Genomic DNA, 24,811 nt, shown 5'->3' with positions numbered 1-24,811 from the left:
AGTGGTTTAAAAGTTGTCATAGCTCAATGTCATTCTACTACAGATATTTTCCACACACGTATTTAAAGTTGACTTAACACCTAGAGTTAATCAATGTCTACTGCTTCCTCCTCAGCAGGACAAGAGCCTTCCTTCCTTTTCACTTGCCTCATTTCCATCCCCCAGACTCATCTTGTTGAAAACATCTGGGAGTTCAGCTCACTGAACCCTTCTATTATATCCAAGAGTTTTTAGTTGACTCTCTTGGGCTTTCCAGGTCTATGCCCATATGAGCTACAATTAGTGATGATTTTGCCTCTTTCATTTTCATGATTTTTACTTTTTTCATTATTTTGGGTACTGCTCCCCAAAAGCAACCTGGAATTGTAGCTTTTTCTTGTTGCTGACCTTCCTGGAAGTCCTTCCCACACTTCATCATGAAGCATGTTGCTAACATGGCATATCATCTGTCGAGGAGAGAGCCATTCCTTTGTTTCACTGTGGCATTTTATTTCAGGAATGAATGCTATGCTTCATAAAATGTGTTTTCTGCAGCTATCACGATGACTCTACACTCTGACTCAGGATGCTGAGTCGGTTCCGTGAACAGATTCTTCATGTCCATTTACCCTGCCTTCCAGGATTAGCCCTCCCTGGTCATGGTGCACTTTGGTTTCATTCATCTGTTGGATTCAGATTTATAATATCTTTTTTTAGAATACGTTTAATTTATTTGTTCATCCAACAAGACACCCCGTGCTGGGCTCTGGGCCAGGCACAGGATAGTGCTGGTGCATGGCCCAGGAAAGGTACTGGCCCTGAAACAGCAGTCCTATGAGATACCATCCACGCAGCCTTTGCGTTTTGTTTTGTCTTCCTCCAGTGAGGCTGGGCTCCACTGAAGGTGTGTTGAGGAAGGCACCCCCTTTGTCAAGTTACAGAATCACGACTATGCTTCACTTGAAAGCACAGTCTATGTTCTGGAACATTTGAAATAACATAAATTATCTGCTCCTTGAATGCTGGATAGAAGTTGCTTGCGAAACCACATAGGCCTGTTTTCCTTTGAAGGGGTAGTTCTTGAGCAATATTTTAAGTTGTTTTGTCCATGATTATTGGATTTTCTTAGAAATTATTCATTTCATCCAGATTTTAAATCCATAAAGAGAAAGTTATAAATAATCTTCAGATACTAGGAAGTGTATTTTCCCTGGATCTGATTCTAGTCTCTTTTCTACTTATACCACAAAGTATTTGAATTTTCCTTCTCTTTGAGTTTTTCTTGGTAGGACTTACAAGATATTTATTTTGTTGTTGTTTTTTAAGTACAGTTTATTGATTTGATTCCTCAAGTCTATGATTTTTTTGCTTTCTAATGCATGACATCTGCTTTTTGTCTTTATTAATTCCTTTTCAAGTGTCTTCAGCTGAATATGCAGTGATAAATAATTGATGATGATAATAAATAATTTATTTTCATTCTCTCTTGTTTGGTATTAAAGTATTTAGACTAAGACTCTTCTGTGTGAAATTCAGGCCCACATCCCATGGGCTTTGCAATGTATGGCCTTCTTATCTTTCTACACTCTAACTGTAGATTTTAATTCTGTTTTCATTTTAACATTTTTGAAAGTTAATTTTTTTTTCTTTGATGGGGGTGGTTCACATTTTGTTACTGGATTCTGGCTTAATTTCACTGTGGTAAGAGAATGTCCACATACAAGATCTTTCTCTCTCTCTTCTATTTTCTCTCTCTCTCCCTCTGAGTTCTCTTTTTCTCTGGATTGCCAGAGTCCAGTCAACCATATCTCTATCACTAGCTTGACTATCACTGGCTTGATTTTCCCCTTCATCTTCCATTTTCTGTCTCCACAAAAGGCCCCTACTGAAATCTGTTTAATACATGTCTTTAAAGACGTCTGTATCTTTGAAAAATGCATAGTGTTGCTATACGTATATTTTACTTTGCGTAAATGATATTGTGCTACAGTCCCCTCCTGTATTTGTTTGTTGAGGAATCTCAATTTGTTCGAGAATCCACATTAAATAGTTTTATTCTTTCCAGTCATTGCCCCCATATGCCCTGTGTCAAATCTTCCTCCCTTCTCCAAACATCATTTTGGGCAGAGCCCATAATTTTCAGTTACTTTCAGTTATTAAATACCTTGTCTATTATAAGTCTCAATTTAAAAATCAATTTGATTGGAACTTCCCTGGTGGCACAGTGGTTAAGAATCCACCTGCCAATGCAGGGGACACGGGTTCAAGCCCTGCTCCAGGAAGATCCCACATACCGCGGAGCAACTAAGCCCGTGCGCCACAACTACTGAGCCTGCGCTCTAGAGCCTGTGAGCCAAAACTGCTGAGCCTGCGTGCCACAACTACTGAAGCCCGCGCACCTAGAGCCGGTGCTCTGCAACAAGAGAAGCTACCTCAATAAGAAGCCCAGGCACCACAGTGAAGCATGGCCCCTGCTCGCGGCAACTAGAGAAAGCCCACGTGCAGCAACAAAGACCCAACACAACCAAATAAATAAATAAATAAATAAAAGTCAATTTGATTTAACTTCACCAAGCCCTACTCCATCTCCCTCCTCTGGAGCATGGGGGTCTGGACACTGGGAGCTGACAACTGGGTCAGCCTAGACATGGAAACCTTCAAGTCTCCCTCAGCTCTTTTTCTCTGCTTGTTAATTTTCAGGGTTTCCTTAGATATGCTAAAATTGACCTCTAGTTGGTTTTAGACAGAGAAAATGCCCTATCTTAATTCATCATCTATCTTCAATGAGATTTGGTGTCTTTCATTGAACAGATGGTCTTAACTTTGATATAATTAAGCCTAACACATTTGCCCTCTTCAGGTTTGTGGGGTTTTATTTTAAAACATGTGCTTCATCCCAAGTCATAAAGTCATGGCCCTACATTTTTAATTAGCTTTATCTTTCTAACTTTTCACATTTAGAGTTTTATTTCCTCTGGAGTTTTGTTATGATAGAGTCCAACTTCATTTTTCTCCATCAGTTTCTCCACAGTCTACAACAGAGACCTCCTTTCTCACAGTCATGACACTTTCTGGAGCATGTGCCAAGTTTCCTCCACCTGCAGGCATCTGGCTGGCTCTCCATTGCCCCATTGGTCTATTTTTCTGTTTCTATGCTAGTACCGTGGTTTCTATAATTATAGCTTTGAAATATATCTAACCCTATTTAGATATTTCTCCAGTCCCCAGCCTCTCCAATTTGCTCTTTTTTTCTCAAACCTGTCATAGAATTCATGGACTATTATCCTTCAATATCAATTCTAGAATCCGATTGTCAAGGTCCTGAAAAAATCCTGCTGGCATTTTATTTGGAATCGCTTGAACTTTAGAGGTCAACATAAAGAGAACTGACATTGTTATAATTTTTGACTCGTTTACTCTCTATTGAATACAGATAAAAGAATATTTATAAAATGTGTATGGAGAGTAAAGAATAACACAACCAACACCCACACCCTCAGCACCAAGCCTATAAAATAGTGCATTACCAGAAACTTTGAGGCTTCCACGTGATGATTTCTGAATCTCAAACCATGAAGGCTCTGATGCTGCTTTTGTTTTTTTCTGCTGGCTGGCATTTGCTCTTGGTGCCTCAGCTTCCCTGTGTGCAGGGTGATGTTTTAAGAGTGAGGACATGTTCTTTAGAGTGTTTTTTTGTGGGAGTTCGCTGAAGCATGGCTTGAAGGTGGGTTCCTTCAGTCAGAATCTATATTTGCTTCTGCCAGATACCTGGACATAAAACCAACCCAGGACCTCTTTAAACGACGTTCTTGGCTCAAGTTTTTTTAACCACCCAGACAGTGTGAATTCAAGTTGCAAGTTCACATGAGGGCAGGTGTTCCTAGTTTATCTTCACTCGGAAGGTGTGGTCCTTTCTGGGAGGTACAGTTTTTTGCAGGAGGTTTCCTCTTAGGCTCCCCTCCTTGGGCAGGCCCTGGGTTTTGCCTTTTGTCTTCTGTACCCACGAATGAGGCTGTGAAAACCAAAGCTCAGTTTCACTGGGTTTGGCCTATGGCCTTGGGGCAAAAGTCATCTTCTGGGCTTTGCTGATGGCTCTCTGTGTTTCAGCCCTCCCTTGGGTTTTGCACTCTGAGGAGTCTTTATTTTCTTGCCAGCACACCCATGCATTTAAAATCTCACATGTTTAGTTATCTTCAGCAAGGTGGGAAAGGGGATCTAGTCTTCCATACTGTAGGAAGCCAAATGTTGAGAACTGACTTTTTTACATTGTTTTAAGTTGCCTCATCTAAGAACAACGGTATATCTGTACATTAATGTAGGTCTTCTTTTGTGTTCTTAAGTATAGTTTTATTATTTTTTCCTTACATGTCTTATGCACTCTTCATTAGATTATGTCTTATAAATCTTGGTTTACACTACATTTAAAAATATACATATATGTGGGGGAGGGAGGGAGAGCATGAGCTGTTTTTCAGATTTATAAAACTTTTCAACAATACAGAGGAATGTAAGAAAGTTTTAAGAAAATCATAAACCCACCATCAGCAGAAATAACAGCTACTACCTTTTGATGTATGCTGTTGTAAACATTATTCTTATACATGCACCTGCTTTGCACAAAAAGAGAGGGGGCAGGTTTGCATTTCAAATGGCTCATTCTGTAAGCAGGATTGTAGGAAAGAAGAAAGTCAAGGGCAACACCTTGGAGGCCCACCACGATTTAAAGAGAAGGCAGAGGAGGGGACTGCTAGTTATGGTCAGAGAGTTAGCAGGGGAATGCAGAGAGAGGCCATTGTGATCCTGAGCTTGGGCCCCAGTGCAATGCTTCCATGTCACAGAGCAGGTTCATAGCCATGCCTCGATATCAGGGACAGCATGGGCCTAACACAGCTCGTGCTAAGGATATGGCCCGGGAAGGTGCAAGTTTTTTGTCCAGGACTTGCAGGGAGGCCTTCCTGCTGCCTCCTTTATGTCTCCCTTCCTCCCCTCCACAGGGTAACTCTGGCAGTTCCCTTGTCTGCCAAGTGAACCACACCTGGATTCGGATGGGGGTGCTGAGCTGGAGCTTTAGCTGCAGCCGGCACCACTTCCCGGGCATCTACACCAGCACCTCCTACTTCACCGACTGGATCAAGAAACAGATCAGTGACATGAGGTTCGTCAGTAGGGCCAGGCCAGACTTCCTGAGCCTGGTCTTCCTCACTGGCTACATTCTGCTGGTTTCCTTGGGCTCCCTGTGGCTCCTGTGAGTGATGTTTCCAGGGCAGTCCCTCCCGGAGGCCACTTCTTCCTCCCCTCTGTCTGTCCTCAGGAGAAGTGGAGACTGGAGGAGCACAGGACATCAGGGCAGAGTACTCTGGGAGAGGGTCCCAGAGCCACTGTTTTTTCAATCGTTCAATGAAGATGCTCTTGAACTTTGTGTCACTGACGTCATCATCTTTCTTCTTGATTATAGCCAGACCCTTCAAAGCCTCGCCACCCCCAAGAGGCCTGGCTGTCCTCTCAAGGGGAGCCTCCCTGATAGTCCTCCTTGTACTTGTGCTCATCATGTTCCCGTCTTCTAGGCTACAGTTTCCTCTTCTGCCAAATATGGAGCTGGACTTTGTGATCTCACTCCCTGCTTAGTCATCCCAGCACTCCAGCAATCCCCAGGTCCCCATGACCCTCTCCTGGGTCTCTGACCCAACAGTTTTCCCTCAGGCCTTACTGTGAGGGTTGGCCTCTTCCCAAGAAACTCACAATGACCAGACCTGCACTTGTGGACCTGGTTCCAGAACATGTGGGTCTCTCCCAGGCCCTCATATCACCCTAGGAGTCTACAGAACCTGACTGGTTCCTCCTCCCTCCCTGGCAGGGATAGGTGATGATGGGGGGCAGGGAGGGGCAAGGCAGAGTGCCTGCTTAGGTGATTGTGTGAGGTGACTGCACCCTGAGCTCCTGAGCTGCCTTAGTGACCTCCATCATACTCTGAAGAGGAAGGACAGGCGCAAGCTAGCCAGACTGAGAGGGCAGAGCTCTGCCACCCTTGTGGAAGGTAGCATGGGGGCCCCTCAGACCTGGTAGGCCTCAGGTTCACAGTGGCCAGCTACCCTTGCCCTCGGGCTCCAGAGTGTAGTAGGTGTGGTTTGCTGGAGATTGGAGTACTGAATGGCCAGCCCTATTGTCTCTCCCAAGACAGCAGGACCTGGCAAATGTTAGATTGTCCTGGCTTGATTTAACTTTCACCTTATCATTTATTAGGCTAGAATTTTCCAACAGCTTTGAACGAAAGCTTCTCATAGTATTTCCCCAGACTACTTTTTAATTGTATTATCCATCTGTGTCACTGAGTCATCAAAGTGTTCCCCAAATTCCAACATACCAAGTGGCCTTCTGCTCCCAGAAGGGCCCAATGGTTACTATCCCTCTTTCTCTGTTTATGGAACCCTCACCTGTGTCATCTTTCTAAGCAGATGGATCTGTAAGGGAAGGAAATTTGCTGAATGGCGACAATGCTTAAAATTATGCACTCTTGAAAAATTATTATTGAAAACATTTCAATCTGCTTAATTTCAGTGCCCTGGGGCAAGGCCCCACCGTAATTACCAGGCTGGAGGGCAGGTGGAACCGCTTGGAAATCCCGGATGCCAGCCCCAGGGGTTGGGCCTTCATCTCACCGGGTAGGGGTGGAAGTGGGCTGCCGGAGGAGGAGGTGCAAGAACCGGCCGAGGTGAGGTTAAGGGACTCCAGGAAACTGCTTGGCCAGGCCGACTGGGAGACACGGGGTCCCAGGAGGGCAGAGGCGTGGCCAGAAGCCAGGCAGTCCTGAGCACCAGCAAGCCAGACACAGGGCGGCCGGGACACCAGGAGCACCACCGCAGGGGGCCACTGAGGGGCGCCGCGCGGACGGGGCCGGGAGCGCCCGCGCCCACCACACCGCAGAAGCTGCCGCTGGCTGCCAATGGGGGGCGCCGTCGTGGGGCGAGCCCCGGGAGCGGTGTCGCGAGAGGAGCACCGCGGCTTACTCGCTGCTTTTCGGGGATGGAGTTCTGGTGTGGGGCGCCGGCCGGCAGGCACAGCCCCCCGCGCCCCCGGACGTCCGCCCTTGCCCACGCCGGGCTCCTGCTGATGCTACTGCTGTTACTGCTGCTGCAGCCCTCGGGTGAGCCCCGCCTCCGCCCCTCCTCCCACAGGCCTGGCCTCCACCTCTGATCCTCTGCGTCCTTCCACAGGTTGCTTGGGCGCTGGCGAAGTGCAGGGGGCACTGTCCACGGGTGCCCCTGCCGACCTTGGCGCCCCCTGTGCCCCCAGTGCCACCTGTCCCTCAGGCGGACGTCGCTTCCCCCGGCAGGCCGCCACTAGCCAGCCGCCCAGGACCCTGCAGTACTCTGCTTCTAAAGCCGACGAGGATGAGTTCCTTCCCCGTGAGTACTGTGGCCTCCACGCGGGAGGAGGGTGCCCAAGCATCCTTGAGGACCTTAAGGGACAGCGGAAGAAGGGGCACGGAGAGTGAGAGGGGACCTTCCTTTTACCAGTGCTTATTGAGCACCTATTGTGGGCCAGGCCTCCCATGCTGTTGAGGTAGGAGGCAAGGAAGGTGGGGGGAGCCTGGGGTGTGCTCACGTCCTGCCTCCCTGAACGGTCTATGGGGACAGCGCCTCTCCATCCGGCCCAGTCCCTGATCCAGGCTCCCAGCCAAGGCCTTTGGGGGTCTCCAGCATGGCTTTCAGGGAGCCTTCCCTTGTGTGTCTCGGGGCACACCCACAAGGCATTCTCTTCAGCAGTGGCTTCCAAGCATGTTGAAGTAAGACCCACATAAGAAATACTTCTCATCCTGGAACTGAGTGCACAGAATTTAACTGTCACAGAAAGTCACACACAGTACCCAGCTGCACCCTGCTGTGCATGCCGCTATTCCCTCTTCTGTGTTAGCCCTTACAGCCGCTGGTGACAGCCCACTTACATTGATCTCACAGTCCTCTAATCCATTTGGAACACGTAGGAGCGGGACTGCTGTGGTGTTGGATATGTGCATCTTCAGTTTAAAGAACTTTTTACATGAAAGCTTTTCCAAAGTGGTTGCACCCATTGACCCTCCCTCCAGCAGTGAGTGAGCAGTCTGGGGCCATGCTCCTCACCAACACTTGGTATCAGGGACATTTAGTTTTGCCTGGCAGGTGGTGGTGAGTAGAACCTCACTGTGATTTAAGTCCACACTTCCCTGAGGACTACTGGGTCTGAAGAGCTTCTGCGTTCGTTTGCTATTGGGGTTTCGTCCTCAGATGTATGTCTTCATGCACACTGCCCATTTTTCTCTTAGGTCACCTGCCTTTCTCTCACTGAATCACAGGAGAAGGATCCTAGAGGAGGGGGAGGGGTCTTCCTTGGCTGAAGTAAGGGAACCAGATGGAAACACAGATGGGTTTGTGAAGGGCCTGGCCAGAGCTGAGGTCTGCTTGACCAGGACAAAGGAGCTAGTGGCGCACCAGGCTGGTCAGCTGGGAACGCCCTGGGGCCTAAGCTGTGGGACCAGAGAGAGGGATACCTGGGGAGTGCTGAGGCCCTTCTGAGGCTGGAGACCCCAGTCCTCATGTGAACAACATCATTATGTGATGACCAGTGAAGAAGGAGAATCATTGGATGGGTGCAGGCCAGCTAGAGAGGTGGGAGATCAGGCTGAGGGGAGGGAGGAGGGAGAGGTGCTGTGGGATGTGGCTGGAAGGGCCCATTCGTTATCAAGCTCCTTTCATTTTCCTCCTTAGCCTGTGGCTTCTCCTATGAGCGGGACCCCACCCTCAGGGATCCGGAGGCCATGGCTCGGTGGTGGCCATGGATGGTCAGTGTGCAGGCCAATGGCACACATATCTGTGCAGGCACCCTCATTGCCTCCGAGTGGGTGCTGACCGTGGCCCACTGCATGATCCAGTGAGTCGGGGCCTAGATGGATGAGTGGAAAGTCATTGGAGCCACCAGGGCCCCAGTCATCTTGCCAGCTGGCCCATCAGCGGCAGACACCGTAGTCCTAGCCCCACCTCACCCTAGCTCTGAGCAGGTGGGGGATGAGTCCTGCAGATTCCTTCCTGGGAGCTGGGGGTTTCCTCCCCTCACCTGGCCCCCTCCAGTCCTGTACAGTCATTCCATAGATAGGAAACGGAGGCTTGCAGCCACTGTCTAGGCCTCCTTCCTCCTATCTGCAGAAAGAATGTCCTAATTCTTCTGCTCCACACCCTTTGTTTCACTTACTCATTCCTTCCTTCATTCAACCAACAGCCTTGCCAGTCTTTGAAGCCAGGCCTGGCCTGGGCACTGGGGGCAGAAAAGGGCTGCACCACTCCTCTCAGGTTGCTGGGGAAGACAGACAAGAAGATAGATGCTCACAGGGGAGTCTGGTCAGTGTGGGCATGAGAGAGTGGGCATGCCCATGTTCTGGGGCCAGGGAGCGGCCTGAGGGTCACATCTGGCCATGAGGGCTGACCAGTGGAGAAGCGAGCTCCAAGCCTAAGGGACACGCTGAGAAAGGAGGCTGGAGGGCAAGGCAGGGCTGATTGCACAAGGTCTCTGTCACTTCCAGGGCCCAGCATGGGATGCTGGACAGAGTCCAGAGTTTGGAACCAGAGAAAACTGGGTCCACGTCCCAGCTCCACACTTCTTAGCTGTGTAGCCTGAGTCAGTCACTTGAGCCCCATTTTCCCTCTCCATAAAAGGAAGGGTTGTTGTGAGGACTGGACCACACAATGTGTGTGCAGGGCCCCATTCACATCTGTTGCGAGGAGTGGGCTCTGGGGCTTGAAGCAGGTGGGTGGCCTACCAGGATTTGCTCAGGGTGCAACAGTGTGGTGGAGGGTAGGGGGTGCAGGCTGGCATGGGGTTCTTGGAGCTGATGGAGGACTCTCCTCGCTGTTCCCCTAGGAGTGGTGTTACCTATTCAGTGCGGGTGGGGAGTCCATGGGTTGACCAGCTATCCAAGTCTACTGTCGACGTCCTGGCACAGCAGGTCATCGTGAACAGCCATTATTGGTCCCATCGGTACTGGTCCTGGGTTGGCCGGGCCAATGACATTGCCCTCCTTAAGCTTGAGCGGCCACTCAAGTACAACAAGTATGTCTGGCCCATCTGCCTGCCTGGCTTGGACTATATGCTAAAGGACCACGCCCTCTGCACTGTGACAGGCTGGGGACTCCCCAGGGTTGATGGTAAGTCGGAGCCTCCCCACAGCAGGGTGGGTGTTGTGGGAGAGGACCTGGGTGCAGGCCAGGGTCTACCATGGGCAGATATTTCTGAGACACCTCCCCCAGGGACCCCATCCCCACCCCCGTCGGGCTCTCATCTCTGAGGTCTCTTTCCCTTTGAGGGTCTCAGCAGTGAATGTATCATGGCCATTTAGGCCTTAGGGGACCCAGATTGCCCTTGAACCCTCAGGCCCAGGCCAGGGTTGTAAATAGGACTTCCTTGAAGGTAGAGGGGGCACAGAGTAGTATCTTGCTGTCTGCACACAATCCCAGGGCATCCATGTCTTGAAGCAGAACAGCCAAGGTGAGAGGAGCAGGGTTCTGTGTCTGTAAAAGGCTCCCCAGAAGATCCCATGTGGCTGGCTAAGGGCAATCTGCACCCAGAAGGTGGGAGTCACTGAGGGTCCACTCATGGCTCCCTCCCCCAGGAGTGACCCTCAATCCCTCATCATCCCAATTTAGGAGCCCAAAGAGCAGGAGTGTTGTCCCAGGGCCGTCCAAGGGACCATTTCCTTATGAGCCCCAAGAATGTCCATTTCCTTCAGGGAACCCCTATCCCTTTCCCACAAGAGAGGCGCCCTTCCCTGTGGCCTCATAGAGTCAGCTTGCCTGAAAGCACCCACAGGGTCTCCAGCCTGGGGTGGGGTGGCTTTTTGTCTTGCCTGCCATGGCCTATCTGAGGAATGGCTGGGAATGGTTGGAAGTCACCTGTCCCCTAGGAGCTCAGACTAGGGACAGAGATACAATTGAGAGAGCGGGGAGGGGAGTAAAGAGTGCCCGGGACCCACGGAGGGGAGTCTAGGGAAGCTTAGAGAAGGAAGAGGCCTTTGGGGAAAGCTTGAAGAAAAGGCAGGATTTGGACCTTAGATGGGCCTGGTAGGCTTTGGGGATAGAAGGAACACAAGAGCCAAGATGCTGAGATCAGAATGGACTCAATGGATAGTATTCTGCAGGATGTGAGACGAGGTCCAACAAGGCCAGATCATGGGTAGCCTGCTCCCAAGGTCTCTATGTCAAGGGGCCCTTGGGAAGCATCAGCTGGAGTGGTGGGTGGCCTAAGCCTGGAGAGATCTCCAGAGCTGCTGTGTGGCAAGGAGAAGAGGCTGGAGGAGTGGCGAAGAACAAAGGGAGGATGGACACAAGGCTGGCGGCAGTGGGCAGGAGCGAAACCGCCAAGCCTGAATGGGGGACCCTGTCCCACAGGTGTGTGGCCCCAGTTCAGGACCATCCAGGAGAAGGAAGTCACTATCCTGAACAGCACGGAGTGTGAAAGCGTCTACCACAGGTTCTCCAAAATCCCCTCTCTGATTCAGATCATCAACTCCCAGATGATTTGTGCAAAGGACATCAACAGGAACAGTTTTGCTATGTGAGCATCTCTCCCCCTTGCTCACTTGCCTCCAAGGGCACCTGGCCAGGAATGGGGCTGGGGGCACAGGGAAGGCAGGACCTGCGGGGAGGTGGGGAAGGGGATGGGGATGAGCAGGGGTGACTGAGGGGGAAGATAGGAAGATGGGGGAGGGGAGATTTGATGAAGAATGGAGATTGGGAGGAAAGAGATGAAGGTTGGGGTGAGAGAGATGGGGAGTGGGGATGGAGGTTGGAGATGAGGGAGAAGAATGGGAGGTAGTGGGAAGATGGAGGGTGGGTGTTAAAGTGATGGGGGATGGAGAACTGGCAAGAGAGAGATGGGAGGTGGAGCCCTTTGAGGAAGGTCTCCTGGGTCAGGACCTCAAGGGCACCCCTCAGCTATGTGACACTCGGGGGCTGCAGGGAAGGTCTGATGTGAGGGCACCCTGCTTCTTCCTGAGCTGGATTAAGTCTCCCTTGGACCACATCTGGCCTCCTTTTTTGTTTCCCCCACCCCTCCCCACAGGAGATAAGTGGTGAGCCCTTGGCCTGTCCTGTGGAGAGCATATGGTACCTGGTGGGAATGGTGAGCTGGGGCCCAGGCTGCAAGAAGAGCAAGGCCCTGCCCATCTACCTACACATCTCCTCCTACCAGCAGTGGGAACGCCTCAACGGGCAGACTCTGCCAGCCCCATCCAGGGCCCTGCTCCTGGCACTCCTGCTGCCCCTCAACCTCCTTGCTGTCCTCTGATACTCGTGCCGTTGTCTCTGGGTGCACCCTCCCTTGCCCAGGCCCCTCCTCACCCTCTGTGCCTAGAATGCTATGGGTGCAGCTCTCACAGCCCCACATGGCAGGGCAGAGACTAGGTGCTCAATTAAATGTTTCTCTTCCCCATGCTTCCTCCTTCCTTGGCCTGCTCCAGTGGGAGATGAGAGAACCAGACAGGGGTGGGATGGGTGACTCCGGGCAGTTTATACTGAAAAGTACAGAGCCCCAGGATCCGCCTCCATCCAAAGGTTCAGGGTGGCTCCCACAGAAGGTGGAGGGAGTGTGTAGGGATGATATTGGGGTCCGCTGATGGAGGGCCTAGATATTGGGGTCAGATGATGGAGGGTCAGGCTGAAGCTGGGGCTGCCAGGACACAATGTGAGGCTGGGCATAAGGGTGCAGCTCTGTCTGGGCCGGGGAGGTAAGTGTGTTCTCCTTGACTTTGGCCCATCTTCTGGCCAGTGGCTAGAACATATCCTGTTATTGCCCTGAAGCACTGTAGTGGACTTTGACCTTCCAGCCCTGTCCGCTGTCTGGAGACTGGGGCAGATGCCCACTGGGATCAGATATTATCCCCACCATTCCCACCAGCCTGTCCATAAAGGGCTAGTGGAGGCCCAGGCCAGAGGTCAGGGAGGCAGCTGGCAGGGCAGATGTAGCCCGGGCCTGGACTTACCCCAGGCATTACCAGCTGCTTCTCTGACTTATAGTGGTCCCTGCTCCTCCGGGCTTCTGCTGCCCAGCCAACAGGAGGGCTCTGGCTTGTATGAGCAGAATGATCTTTGCCACAGCCATATGTACGAGAAGCCCATAGGCTGGAGCCCAAGGGCAGAGTCAGGGTTCCCACTTGGTGGCGCAGTGAGTACTCAGCTTCCACAGCAGGGCCTTCTGTAATCTCTCTGCCCCCTCATGGCTCTAAGACCCCATGCTCCTTCCCCCATGTCAGCCTGGTTCCCTCTTCTCGTGTAATAATGGTCCAGGTCCAGATCAGAATCCAGGTTTGACTCCTCTGTGTCCCAAGCACCCACTTATTGAAACCCAGGGTGTGGAGCAGAGGCAAGTGGAGAGCAGGTAGCTTCCTCCCTGGTCCTGATGCCCTGCCTCAGGGCTAAGCCCCACTGGCTGCAGCTGACCCGCTGCCTCTTGGCCACCACCTCTCCCTCCAGCTCATCCGCATTCAGGCTGGGAGAAAAGTCAGGAGAGGGAACGTCAGCCTGGCCTACACCACCTATCACTGATCACTGCACCACCCTCCACGTAAATGCTCCAGGGATGGGGCATCCTGAGGGGTCATCTCAGGTCACTTGGGTATGAGAAGGCACTCAGCTTTATTTACAAATCTCTGCAGGCTGCAGAGGCAGCGTGAGCTTTGCCAGCAGCTCCCCCTGCCTCGGAAATCTCCAGTGTCTCCTTAGTCTCCAGGCCAAGGTCTGAGTACCTCAGTTGATGTTCGCTGCCATCTAGAAACCCCTCTCTGCATCTCCCCTCCCCAAGGATTCAGTCCCCAGGTCAAGTTTGAGCCTTCACCTTCTGGCTAGCAGTGCTTCTTTTAGGCACCGTAGTTAAGAGTGGAAGAGGAAGCTCTGTGCTGTTACATTCAGCAGGTGGAAGGCTGGTTGCTGCCTCAATCCCTAACTGCCCCCTGCGGTGATCTCCTGGGGCCCTGACACCTGCTACCACAGCTGAGCCTAGAAAGGGCCAGCAGAAAAACCCAGCAGAAAAACCCAAAGTCCCCCTTGGCTTCTCAAATTTTCCCTGGATTCCCAAGATGGGGCCCTTCTCTCTCTGGCCCACTGGCCTCAGCCTTCTGCACCCCTGCAGCCCCTAGCCCTGAGCCCATGGGCCTCATGCTAGGCCCTCCAGCAGCCTCAGCTGCATCACAGCGTGTAAGACAAGTGTATCCATTGCTTAGAGCTCGGTATCTGCTATGCTGGGGGTTCTGCTTCTGGTCTCCCTCTGCTCACTGCCCTGGGCCAGAACCCCTGCCAGGCTTGGGGCAGCCCCCTCACCACCAGAGCTGCTATCCAGCTAAGTCCGAGAACCTTCTGCTGCCCCTGCTTCCCCCAGTGACCCTCTCCCTCCTCATGGCCAGCCCGATGGGGCCTCACATCTAGCCCATCCAGGTCAGCCATCCCCTTCCAGAAGGCAACCCACATCCCATTACCCCTTTAGCCACTGCTGTTCCTGGCAGAAGAGGGGACAGAGGCATGTCTGGGTGGGTAGAGGCCACTTTGGATCTACAGAGGGACAGTGATCCAAGACCACCTCTGCTGAGCGGCCACGTGGATGGGGTGAAAGGAGTGGAGTCCAGGCTGGGAGGCAGCACACCTGGTGCAGTCATATCCTTGCCCCAGTAGGCTCTAGGACAGGGTCCGGGGCCTCAGCAACCCCCTCTGAGCAGGGAGAGGGTGTTCTGCAACCTCTCTGGTCCATGTATGAGCCTGGAGTCTAAGATGTCTGGACTCTGGCCAGGACTATGAGCCCCAGGGCCGGCTAGCCCCAGCCTCCACCTCCAGGAAGCTCTCCTCATTTCTCTTCTTTCTTCTTCTTGGCCTCATTCTTCTCATCCTCCTCTACTTTGATGGCCACTGTATCCACACTGTCCTTCTTCTTCTTCTTCTTCTTATCCTCTGTGGAGCAGAGGAAAAAGGGTGCAACAGGAGTGAGACAGGGTCCTAGGGCCTGCACTAGAGCCTCCCAGTCCAGCCCTTCATGCCTTCTTCCTTCCAAACCTCTCCTACCTGCAGAATAGCTCCTTGTTCTCCCTGCCTCACTCTGACCCATTTCTTTGCTCTGGTCTCCAGAAACAGGGCTGGGTCCCCTCCCTGAACCAGGTGGAGGGGAGCAATAGGGCAACTCTGGGTGGCAGGATCGAGGAACTGGCCAGCTTGGCAGAGTCAGAGGGTGGCGGGGCTGGGGGCCAGGCCTGCTCACCTCCAGGGATTTCTGTGAGCTCATTGAGGGGTGGCACAGTCTCTAGTTTGTCCGTGTACATCTTGGCTGCCTTTCGCTGTAGGTACCGGGCTTCAATCTCCTTCCGGGTCCGTGGCACGCGGCAGTTGAAGACACAGCAAAGAGTGATAACTACGGGGAAGACAGAGCAGGCTTGGCAAGGGCCAGAGCTCAGACACCCCAGGAGTGGTTCCCAAGTTTCAGGCCTGTCTCCATCTACGTATGTGTGTCCTACCCAAGAGACCCTCTCAGGAGGCTCCACGTTTTGACAAAACCCCTGTGGGCTCTGGGATTTTCAGAATATCTTTCCTGAGCCGGGCTGGCTTCACATAGTAGGCCCACTTTCAGGAGGGCCTTGTGCTTGATTTGTTATTCTGCTGTCACTTTCTTGAAATTCTTAATAATTTTTGAACAGAGGGGCTCACAATTTCATTTTGCCCTGGCCCCGTATATTGTGTTACCAATCCTGGTTCTGGGGGGTCTTTCTGACTAGACTGAGAGGTCCTGGAGGGCAGGCAGTGGGCTAGACCATGACTCAAGCTGCAGCCTCCTGGAGGGTGTCCTGTGCTTCTAACCCAGGCCTCTGGGCTCCTGTGCATCCTAGTTTTTCCTCCCCAGGCTCCTGAGAGCACCTCAGACCCTGGGGGACATGGCTGCATCCTCCTCAACCTCCCTGAGGACAAGCCAGGGCTGCTCCTGGCTGTGAGAGCCTGAAAGAGGGCACAGACCTTGCCCCGGGGCCTTCACCTCAGACAGAGTTATTCCAGGAGTGGTTTTCTGGCTCAGGGCAGCTGTGCCCACGCAAGCTGGGCCAAGGCATGGAGCTGGCCTGTCTAGGGATGGGCAGGGCAGGGCTGCCAGGACCCGGCTGGACTGAGTTTATTTTTCTAAGGCCCCTACAGTCTGACCACCTTGGCCCCAGCCTCAGGGGAGGGGATGGAGCTGCTTCCTATTATAAATCAGATGACCAGACATAACTTCCTGACAGACTCCTAGGGGCAGGAGGGCCAGGCAGGACAAGTCAGGCCTATTTTGGGGAAGATAGATCAGACCCATGTGGCCTGGGCTGGAGCACCCCTTGGGGTCATCTTGTGCAACCCCTTCAGCCAATGTTGTGGTCCCACTGAATCTCCCCCAGACTCACAGAATGAAAGAAAACAAATGAATGAGATGGTTTCAAAGCCTTTGTGGCTGAGGACAGGACTGGACTCCTGAATAAATGGATGGGGTGTCAACAGCATCCAGGAACACATGGTGGGGGGTTAGTTGTGCAAGGGTCCCAGCAGTAGGTCTGCCTTTCTTACCCAAAGAACTGGGTTCTGGTCCTCTCCAGACCCCTGTATGCCAGAGGTCCAATGTTGGACCTCCACCCTACTGGCTTGGACCACCTCTTCCAGCTACCCCACCAGGTGCCTCCTCAGGACCATGCCCATGCTCTCTGCAAAGGCTGGAGGCCTGGGCTTTAAAGGGAGCTCAGCCACAGCTTTTGGCAGTCAGAGCAGGACTCAAGCACCGCTCCTCACTCCAGGCCTGCCCCACCCAGCCTGGCCTGTTTGCGTCTCTTCAAAGAGGAGAGGAACAAAGTTCCTTGGATCGAGTTCCAGGCCCAGGCAGGGGCTTGGGATAGGGGTCCCCAGGCTGGAGGGGACCCCGAAGAGGTACCCTATCCAACTCCAGCTCTCTCCACAAGGTTCTGGGGGTGACGCTCCACAAACAGCTGTACCACCTAGGCCCAAGCAGACAGGGAAGTGGGAAAAATGTTTCCTCCCCAGGAGATGGATTTCCCTACTCCCTAGAGCCCTGCATAGAGGGTAACAAATGCTAACCTGTTGCTCAGAGGCCTTTGGGACTATCCCTTACCTTTCTCTAGGAAATGGGTTTAGGAGTAGAAGTCAGTCTGTGTGGTTGAGGTCCAAGTGCCTTTTTGGGCCTGAAACTGCAACTTCCCTATGTGGCCCCAGGTACTTCTACCATCTAGGGCCAAGCAGAGCCCTGGAGAAACCATTGTGTGTCTTGAGGCCCCATGGTGCCCTCATCCCTGCTTCTTGCGGTGCCCCAGAGCTGCTCCTTGGACCTGTACCCTGGATTGCTCCTGTGGCCCCTGCAGGGCAGATACCTCCCCCAACCCTGCCTCTTGGTACTGGGGGTTATTCCCCTCTCTGGACACCTGAGCTGGGGCTGCAGCCACACCTGTTTTTCTGTGGGGCCTCCACTCAGAAGCCTGACTGATCATTGGCCTTGGCTAGGAACAAAATGCAGCCTCTTGCTCAGATCTTGCTCCCACTCCAGCCGGGAAGACATGGGGGGTGGGGGTGGAAGGGCACTTCTGGTGCCAAGAGAAGCACATGCAAATTAGAGGTCCTTGTCTCCCCTGGAGCCCCCGCATCTGGATGGGCCCTTGTGATCAACCCTGCCCCCAGGATAACTCCAGCTAGAACTTAAATGCTCCTTTAGCCCCTGACCCGGGTGCACTCAGTAAACGTCTTATAGGGGTTATCTGAGACCTGTGTGAAGGCCATTTCCTTGCACCTCTGCCCACACTGTACCTCTGCCTGTAACGCCTTTCCAGCTGCCTAACACAAAACCACTCATCCATCCTACCGATCTACAGCTTGGAGGACCCCTCCTCCATGAACCCTTTGCTGGAAGAGTGTGCTTTCCTTCTCTTTACTGCCTGTGCCCCACTCCTCCCTTTGACCTGTAGGAACCTCTGTCAGACTCTGCTTTGTACCCTGGCGGCCTCTGCCATCCAGTCGGCGTTTCTCGGCCCCCTTTTCCCCAACTCCAGACCCCAACTCTGGAAGGACAACTGAAGGGAGCATGCCAAACCGGCTTCTGCTGCGACTTCGCATCAAGCAACTCCCAGGTCCAAGAGAGGAAGGGGTCTTCTGCTTTTGACTGAGGTGGGTGTGAGTCATTCCAGGGAAATGGTATTTGACAATGCAGGGTTTGCAGCCTGGGAGCCACATTTGCTGGGCGTCTGGGGAGCCTTTGGGCTGAGCTGCAGCCAAGGGTGGCCTATGCTGGGGCCCCTGGGTGTGGGTGTTTTAAGCTGGCCAAACTGCAGAAAAAGCATGAGGAGGCCAACGATAGGGAAAAATGACACGTCTTCGTCCTGGTTCAGTGGAGTCCCCTGTAATTACCATAATTGCCATGTGGCTGCATCCCCGGTCGGGCAGAATACTTCAGGTCACCACCGGCCTGTCAGCCCTCCACAGGGACTTTGTGTGGATCAGAAGGTGCCAGAAACCACAACGGGCCTCCTGTGGGCGCCTGGCCTGCCTGCACTGCCCGGAATTGCTGCTCTGAGCCCCTGGGGGTGGAGCGGGGGGGGGTAGGGGGGGTGGTGAGGCGGTGCCGTGCTCCCGCTGTGTTGTGGCAGTGGCAGGGGGCGGTGATGGGGGGAGCAGCTACTCACTGATGGACAACACGAAGAGCGAGAAGATGCCCACCACGTGCCACAGGCGCATATCCCAGAACACCACCGTCTCCTTGGTCAGCGGGGGCGGCTTGGGCTTGGGTGGGGCCGTGCTGGGCTGTGGGTCAGGAGAGAGTGGAATGAGCCAGGCAGAGGCCAGGGGCTGGGACGGGGCCGAGAGAGGCCCAGGTCTCAGCAAGCACTCACTCAGTCCAAACATTTCAGAATCTCCTAGAATCAAGTGTCTTAGACATTCATAAACAATGCCTCAGACCTTGGGAAGTTCCAGATTTAGAACGAGAAGAGGGTAGAGCCCCAGAACCATGGATCTGGGAACTTGGAGTGCAAGGGTGGTTGATGCTTGAGGAAACCAAAGCCCAAGGGGCAAAGGTGGATGGCTTGTCCCAATCAGATTCAAGGACCCTTCTCTCCTCCTGCTCCAGCCCTGGGCTCCTCCACACAGGCAGATGGGGTCTCAGGACCAAGGCCAGAGACAAGGCGAGTCCTGTCCTGTGGGACTTTGCTCACATGTACCTCCAGTGTGGGGTGGGGTGTGGAACTGGAGTCAGGGCCCCGTGACTCTGTTATTTGACCAGGACTCCCACCAGGTGGCCTCAGCAGTCACCTGTCCTACCTGAGTCACCGCCTCTGACCAGAAGGCTAGGCCAGAATCCTCACAAAATGGGTCTAGATAATTTGTCTGAAATGCAGTAGCGACACCTGGAGGCCAAAAGCTGTAAGCATGGCTGGAGCAATCGTGAGCAGAGCACAGCGCACCACTTCCCACTTTCCCAGTAGGACACCACCCTGTCCTGGGGGTCTGAGGGGACATGGCCCTGCTCTGGTGGGTGGGAGCAAGACCTATCCCTGACCTGTGGGGCTGAGAGGGATATGAACCTATCTCTGTCACCAAGTTTGGCTGAGGTGTGTGGACGGGGGTTAGTACTTGGAGGGAGAGGGGATCCTGGGGCATCTGTGCAGTGCCTTGTCCCCTGATTAACCAAATAAGGACAGACATGAGGAGTCTCTTCCAGCTCTCTGGGAAGGAAAAGCAACCTACAGCTCAACCATCTGTCCAGTCTTTCCTCTGGTCCATAAGCATGGATGGGGCACCTACCAAAAGCCAGGTACTTCTTCATCTAATGGACACCACCCTTCAGCATGTATTGGGGACACTTGGAGAGGATCAGCAACCTGTCCCAGGTAACCCAGAGGATCTGTGTGCCCAGGAGTGGTACATGATTCCCGGCTCTTTTCTCTTAACCAAGGCAAACTGGGGTAGGAGACTTCTTTTCTCTAGGCCTCGGTTTCTCCATCTGTTAACTTGAGTGGGATGGTTCCAGCGGTCTCTGGGAAGCTCTCTACACAACCTGAGTGGTAAAACTGACAAGATATCCTTCCTCAGCATCATCCCAGGGGCCTGGACCCATTTGCGGGCTCAGACACATGTATGTGGGGTCTGGCACATGTGTGTGGGGTTGGAGCACACATATGGGGTTAGGGCTGGGCACTGTGGGTATAGGGCACGTGCGGTTGGATACACATGCATGTGATTTGGCACCCATCTGTAGAGTCAGGGCCAAGGTCTGGGCAGTGGCAGGGTTCCCTGAAACTAAGGCTCAGTGTGTTGGCCCAGTTGGGTTGTATAACTGGAAGATTCTGAGGGCCACGGTAAAGATCTCAGATTCAGAGCCTGGGCAGCCAAGAGCTCACTTCTTACACATTCTTGTTTCAGCTTTGTTCAAGACACCCTGATAGGGGTCTTGGGTAGAGGGAAACAGGTAACAGTCGGGCATCTCCTTGTGGGCACTGCTAGGGGTCTGAACTCAAGCTTGGAGGCCTGGCCTCCATCAGAACCTCACAGGCTGATGGAGGGTGATGCCTGTGGGTGGGGGGGTGGTGCCATGGACCCCAGCCCTGCTCATCTTTCTGGTGCTTCCCTGGATCGCCTGGACTCAGCCAGGCCCTCCTTCAGGCTGTAGGCAGATGGCAGGCAGATGGACTTGAAATGCAGTTTCCCTTGATGGGCTGGGAGAAGATGCTTTCCTGGGGGCTGAGGGAAGAATCCTTGGCTCAGAAGTGAGTTGACCCCCACGCTTAGGCTTCTCCTACACCCAGACCAGCTCAGTTTCTGTGCCTGAGGCCTCAGGGCAGCTGGTGAGGGGACCAAGTACACTCCATGGGGCTCAAGCCAGCCTGGCTCCCCTTACAGGGACACTAGAGCTGACATCTGACTCCAGCCCAGCCTTCTGATCACACCCCCTGGTCAGCAGCAGGAACAGGGGATGCAGGGCTCTGTCTCCATGTACCTCAGACCCACCAGTTCAGGGCTGTGTCCCCTCAGACCCCAAGGATAAGGCCCTGTCCTCCCTCCCCCATCTTGTCCCCCAGCACCTGCCCCTTGAGGGCTCTCCTGGGCGCTTGGCTGTCTCTTACACTTCTGTTTCCCTGCTGTCTGCACTCTGCCACTGCCTACAAGGCTCCGACCCTACTCCTCCCTTGTCCTGCCTCTTGGGCCTTCTCCCTCCGGCCTCATGCTCCAGAATTTTGGGTCTGGTCAGCCTCTTTGACTCCCCTTCCTGGCTCAGCAGGAATGGGGTACAGAGGGGCCAGCCAAGGAGGCTGCAGATGGCCCCCACTCTTCCCTCCCTGGCCCCAGCCAGGCTCCTGGCCAACCCCCCAGCCGTCCTCTTCACCTCTTCCTGGGCTATCTGAGCAGCAACTAACCGTTCTCCCAACTATGTGCCCTCTTCTGATTTATTCTCCTTCCAAACCAGGACTCATGGCTCTTGCCCGCTCAGAAACGTTTGCTAGCTCCCAGTTATCACCAGGACCAAGTAAGACCCTGAGTCCTTGGGCCCTGCCCTGCTTGCCCCTCCCCTCCAGGGCCTAGTGTGCAGCATGGAGTCTAACTCAACACATGGCTGCTCTAGGAAGGGTGTCCTCACCCTCCTGCCTCCCACCCACCACCTTCGACCTCACTAGACCAAAGATTAGAATATAGGGGCTGAGCGTCCCCCATCAGACACTCGCTGATGCCCGGCTGTATCTCCAATCAGACCGGGAATCCCTAAGGTCAGAGTGAGTCTCCCCCATCAGAATAATGTTCCTGAAATCAGAGGCTGTGCCCTCCCATCCGACCAAGGACACTAAGATTGGGGGCTGGGTCTCCTCCACAGCCTGGAAGCACTTGGGATAGAGCTGTGTCTCCCCATTAAGTCAGGACCTCTAGGGCAAGAGGAAGGGAAAAACCAGCTCCTGCAGAAAGGCGCCCCCCAACCCTCTGCCTGGAGGGTGACAGCCACCCCGAGCCCCTCCGCGCCGCCCCGCCTCACCTCCACCAGCTGCCCGGCGACCCCCGCGAGGCAAACCCCCAGGGCGGCGCCGCCGCCCAGCGCCCAGAGCGGCCCCGCGCCTAGCCGCTGCCCCGCCATCTTCGGCGCTCCGCACAGCTCGGCAGCAGGTCAGGGGAGCCGAGGGATGCCGGCCGGGCCGCCTTGGCTCGGTGACTGCCCCCTGGCCAGCCGGCGCTCGGCGGTGGCGATCTGGACGAAGGCAGGCTGCGAGTGGGCATCATTTATTCATTGTCGGTGTCTGGTTCCTGTGCTGCCCGCTCCCACACCACTCTGGGTGGAGGGCCCGCCCCTCTCCGGAGATCAGACTCCGCACTCCCCTACCCTGACCGACATAGGGCCGGGAGTGGGTGGGAGGGAGGACAGGCTGGGGTCAGGTCCTTGAACAACAGGTCCCACCTTCCCTTCCCCACTTCGGCCTCAGTTTATTCATTTGGGACAAAAGGGAGGGGCTGGAATCTGCTGATCTAGGAGGCCCTTCCCATTCTGACGTTCTGAATTTGAAAAACTGTACTGGACCCAGATTGGGGGGGTTGGGAATGGCATGGCAGGCAGGTTGCCATGGTGACAGGTGCTCGGGGATGTCCTGGGCTTTCTGGGCTGGCTTCCTGCCCAGAGGCAGCTCTGGTCACTCTGGACACCAGAGCAGGGGGGAGGGAGAGGGGGAACAGGGGATGCCTTGGTCAGAGGAGCCAGCTGCGGGTGTGATGGAAGGTTCCTGAAGGAGCCAGCATCTGTGACCCCACAGGACAGGGTGGGCTCCCCCTGGAAGGGCTGGAGGACCATGTTCTGCTTCTGATTGATCCTCAGCCTCTTCCCCAGCCTGAGCTCTGACTCTCACTCCAGTCTGAGCCATGACCCTGACCTCACACTGAACCTGGCCCACACTGCACTCTGGTCCTGACCTCAGAGTGAGCCTTGACAACCCAGGGATTGAGGGAGGGAGGCTCGGAGGAGCTGTGGAGACCTGGGGAGGGCTTAGGAAGAGGAGTGGGGAGGGCTGCGATAGGGAGACTCCTCTGATCCATCCTCCCCCCTCTCTCCTTTCCTTCCTTCCTTCCATTATTATTAATCTGAGAAGCAGCCCAGGTGTTGGACCCCTGCATTCCTCATCACCAAGGGCACCAGTGGAGACCTGTGCAGGCTGGGGTGCTTTGGGCCTTGGGCCTGCCCTCAGAACTGGGGACCCTGTAGATCCAGAGTCTTTTGCGGCTCCTGCCTGGCGGTGCCATAGATGGGCAAGGACCAAGGCAGGCTGCAGCAGAGAGGAGAGGGCCAGCTGCGGATACCTACAGGCGTCAGGGCTAGATGACAGGGCAGGCAGGAAAATGAGAAAACCACTGGCAAAGGACAGCTGGCCCATCGAGAAGACCCTTGACAGTGGGTGGCAAAGTCTGGGGACTGGGTGGGCTGGGCTGGGCCACCCCACCCTCCCCAGGCTTGCCCTCGTCAGGCAAACAAGAATTTCACTGAAGCCCAAATCACTTGCTGCAGCTCTCTGCCCACCATTTCTTCAGGCCATCTGTTATGAAAGCCACACTGACCAGCCAGGGAGGTCACCCTTGGGACAATGGGGTCAGAGAAGCCTTGGCTGGACTGGGCTGAGGTTAGTGAGCCTGACAGTGGCCTTGAGTAAACCATTACTCCTCTCTGCTTTGATGTCCTCATCTATGGAATGGAGAGGGCAAGACTCTCATCACAGGGCTGATGGGAGGATTATATGGTCTAACGATTATGGGAGTGATGAGTACAAGCTGGCTCTCCTTGATGGGACAGCTCAGCCCAGGAGGGGAGGGTGTCATTGCTTCTTTCCATCCAAAAGGTAGGGAAAGCCCAGTGAAGAAATCTGAAAGGGAATACAATCATGTGTGTCCCCAGTGTCCCCTGATATGGCCTCTGCTCCAAGTGGGCTTTACCTCTCGGCAGGCTGTTGAACACAGCTGAAATCTCACCGTATGCCATTTATCATATACCTTTTTCCCAGAGCTTTTTCCTAGAAACCCATCCTAGATCCCCACATCCCCCAAACACAGTGTCAATACTGTCATGCAGGCTTTGGAGTCAAACTGACTTAAAATAACAAGATGGCCCAAAAGGCTTAGTGCAGTTTTAAGCTTTAATAACCTCAGAAGTATAAAGCTACACACTTACAAGAGACACCATTTGGAAGTTTAATTATTTAAATTTCCTTTTTTGCCCTTTGAAGATGGCAAAACTTGACAGAAAAGAATTAAAGTTATCCAAAATTCACGATGAAATTAGCATAAAGAAAATATAAGGAATGAAACTTTCAAATTATGTTTCTTGTAAATTTGTAGTTTTATACTTTATAACTTCTGAAGTTATTAAAGCTGAAAATGAAGACTTATGGGTCATGGTCATATTGACAGCAGTGAGCTCTCAGTGGGCTACTGAACCTCTCCAAGCTTCAATCCCTCATCTGTAAAATGAGTATAACTACAGTATCATGGCACCTGCACATTACAAGCCTTCAGTAAATGCAAGTCGTTATGATTATTGCTGTCACTGTTGTTAAAGGCAGTGTGAAATTACATTGTATAGGACCCAACTATACTTTGTTCAATCAATTCCTTATTCTCGAATATTTGCGTGTTTCCAGTTTTCTAGTGTTAAACACCATAGTGAGAGGGACATCCTGAAAGCTAAAGCCTTTTCCACCTTTTTTTTTTTTTTAACATCTTTATTGGAGTATAATTGCTTTACAATGGTGTGTTAGTTTCTGCTTTATAACAAAGTGAATCAGTTATACATATACATATGT

General features: G+C 53.3%; 3 protein-coding genes across 9 annotated transcripts in view; 2 read left to right on the top strand and 1 right to left on the bottom strand.

Moving 5' to 3' along the window:
• The window catches only part of LOC132374940 (serine protease 45-like), a 102,901-nt gene extending 95,987 nt beyond the window's left edge, over window positions 1–6,914 (top strand). For all 6 annotated transcript variants that reach the window (XM_059939447.1, XM_059939446.1, XM_059939445.1 and 3 more), the window contains 2 exons: window positions 4,974–5,134; window positions 6,535–6,914. In XM_059939447.1, coding sequence (XP_059795430.1) covers window positions 4,974–5,134; window positions 6,535–6,787 — 414 coding nt within the window. In that variant the 3' untranslated portion in view covers window positions 6,788–6,914. The remainder of the gene's footprint in view (window positions 1–4,973; window positions 5,135–6,534) is intronic.
• A 3-nt stretch (window positions 6,915–6,917) lies between these two features.
• PRSS50 (serine protease 50) lies at window positions 6,918–12,434 on the top strand. Its single transcript, XM_059939449.1, is given in 7 exon segments — window positions 6,918–7,120; window positions 7,191–7,382; window positions 8,721–8,883; window positions 9,868–10,151; window positions 11,391–11,531; window positions 11,534–11,556; window positions 12,064–12,434. Coding segments are annotated over 7 exon segments (1,149 nt in total). The 5' UTR covers window positions 6,918–6,999; the 3' UTR covers window positions 12,289–12,434.
• Window positions 12,435–13,637: 1,203 nt separating this feature from the next.
• On the bottom strand, window positions 13,638–22,284 carry TMIE (transmembrane inner ear). 2 transcript variants are annotated; one of them, XM_059939451.1, is made up of 4 exons: window positions 22,012–22,284; window positions 18,677–18,794; window positions 15,241–15,390; window positions 13,638–14,936 (listed from the first exon to the last, which is right to left on the bottom strand). In XM_059939451.1, exons 1-4 carry the CDS (start codon window positions 22,108–22,110, stop codon window positions 14,833–14,835), a joined length of 471 nt encoding a protein of 156 aa, XP_059795434.1. In that variant the 5' UTR covers window positions 22,111–22,284; the 3' UTR covers window positions 13,638–14,832. The 2 variants fall into 2 exon arrangements, with proteins under 2 accessions (XP_059795434.1, XP_059795433.1); XM_059939450.1 differs by lacking the exon at window positions 22,012–22,284 and having other exon boundaries at window positions 18,677–18,896.
• Between the last annotated feature and the right edge of the window lie 2,527 nt (window positions 22,285–24,811).

This window comes from Balaenoptera ricei, chromosome 11 (genome assembly GCF_028023285.1).
Source record: "Balaenoptera ricei isolate mBalRic1 chromosome 11, mBalRic1.hap2, whole genome shotgun sequence".
In the NCBI taxonomy this organism is placed as follows: domain Eukaryota; kingdom Metazoa; phylum Chordata; class Mammalia; order Artiodactyla; family Balaenopteridae; genus Balaenoptera; species Balaenoptera ricei.
Note: the sequence above shows the minus strand (reverse complement) of the source record. Positions and strands in the feature narration are given on the sequence as shown.

Excerpts from the sequence above, each read along its gene's own strand:
- TMIE (XM_059939450.1), bottom strand. The coding sequence starts at position 18,896 with ATGTTTGGACTGAGTGAGTGCTTGCTGAGACCTGGGCCTCTCTCGGCC. Across the intron at positions 15,391-18,676 it reads GCTCTTCGTGTTGTCCATCA|TTATCACTCTTTGCTGTGTC; the intron begins GTGAGTAGCTGC and ends TCTTCCCCGTAG. Across the intron at positions 14,937-15,240 it reads GCTCACAGAAATCCCTGGAG|AGGATAAGAAGAAGAAGAAG; the intron begins GTGAGCAGGCCT and ends TCTGCTCCACAG.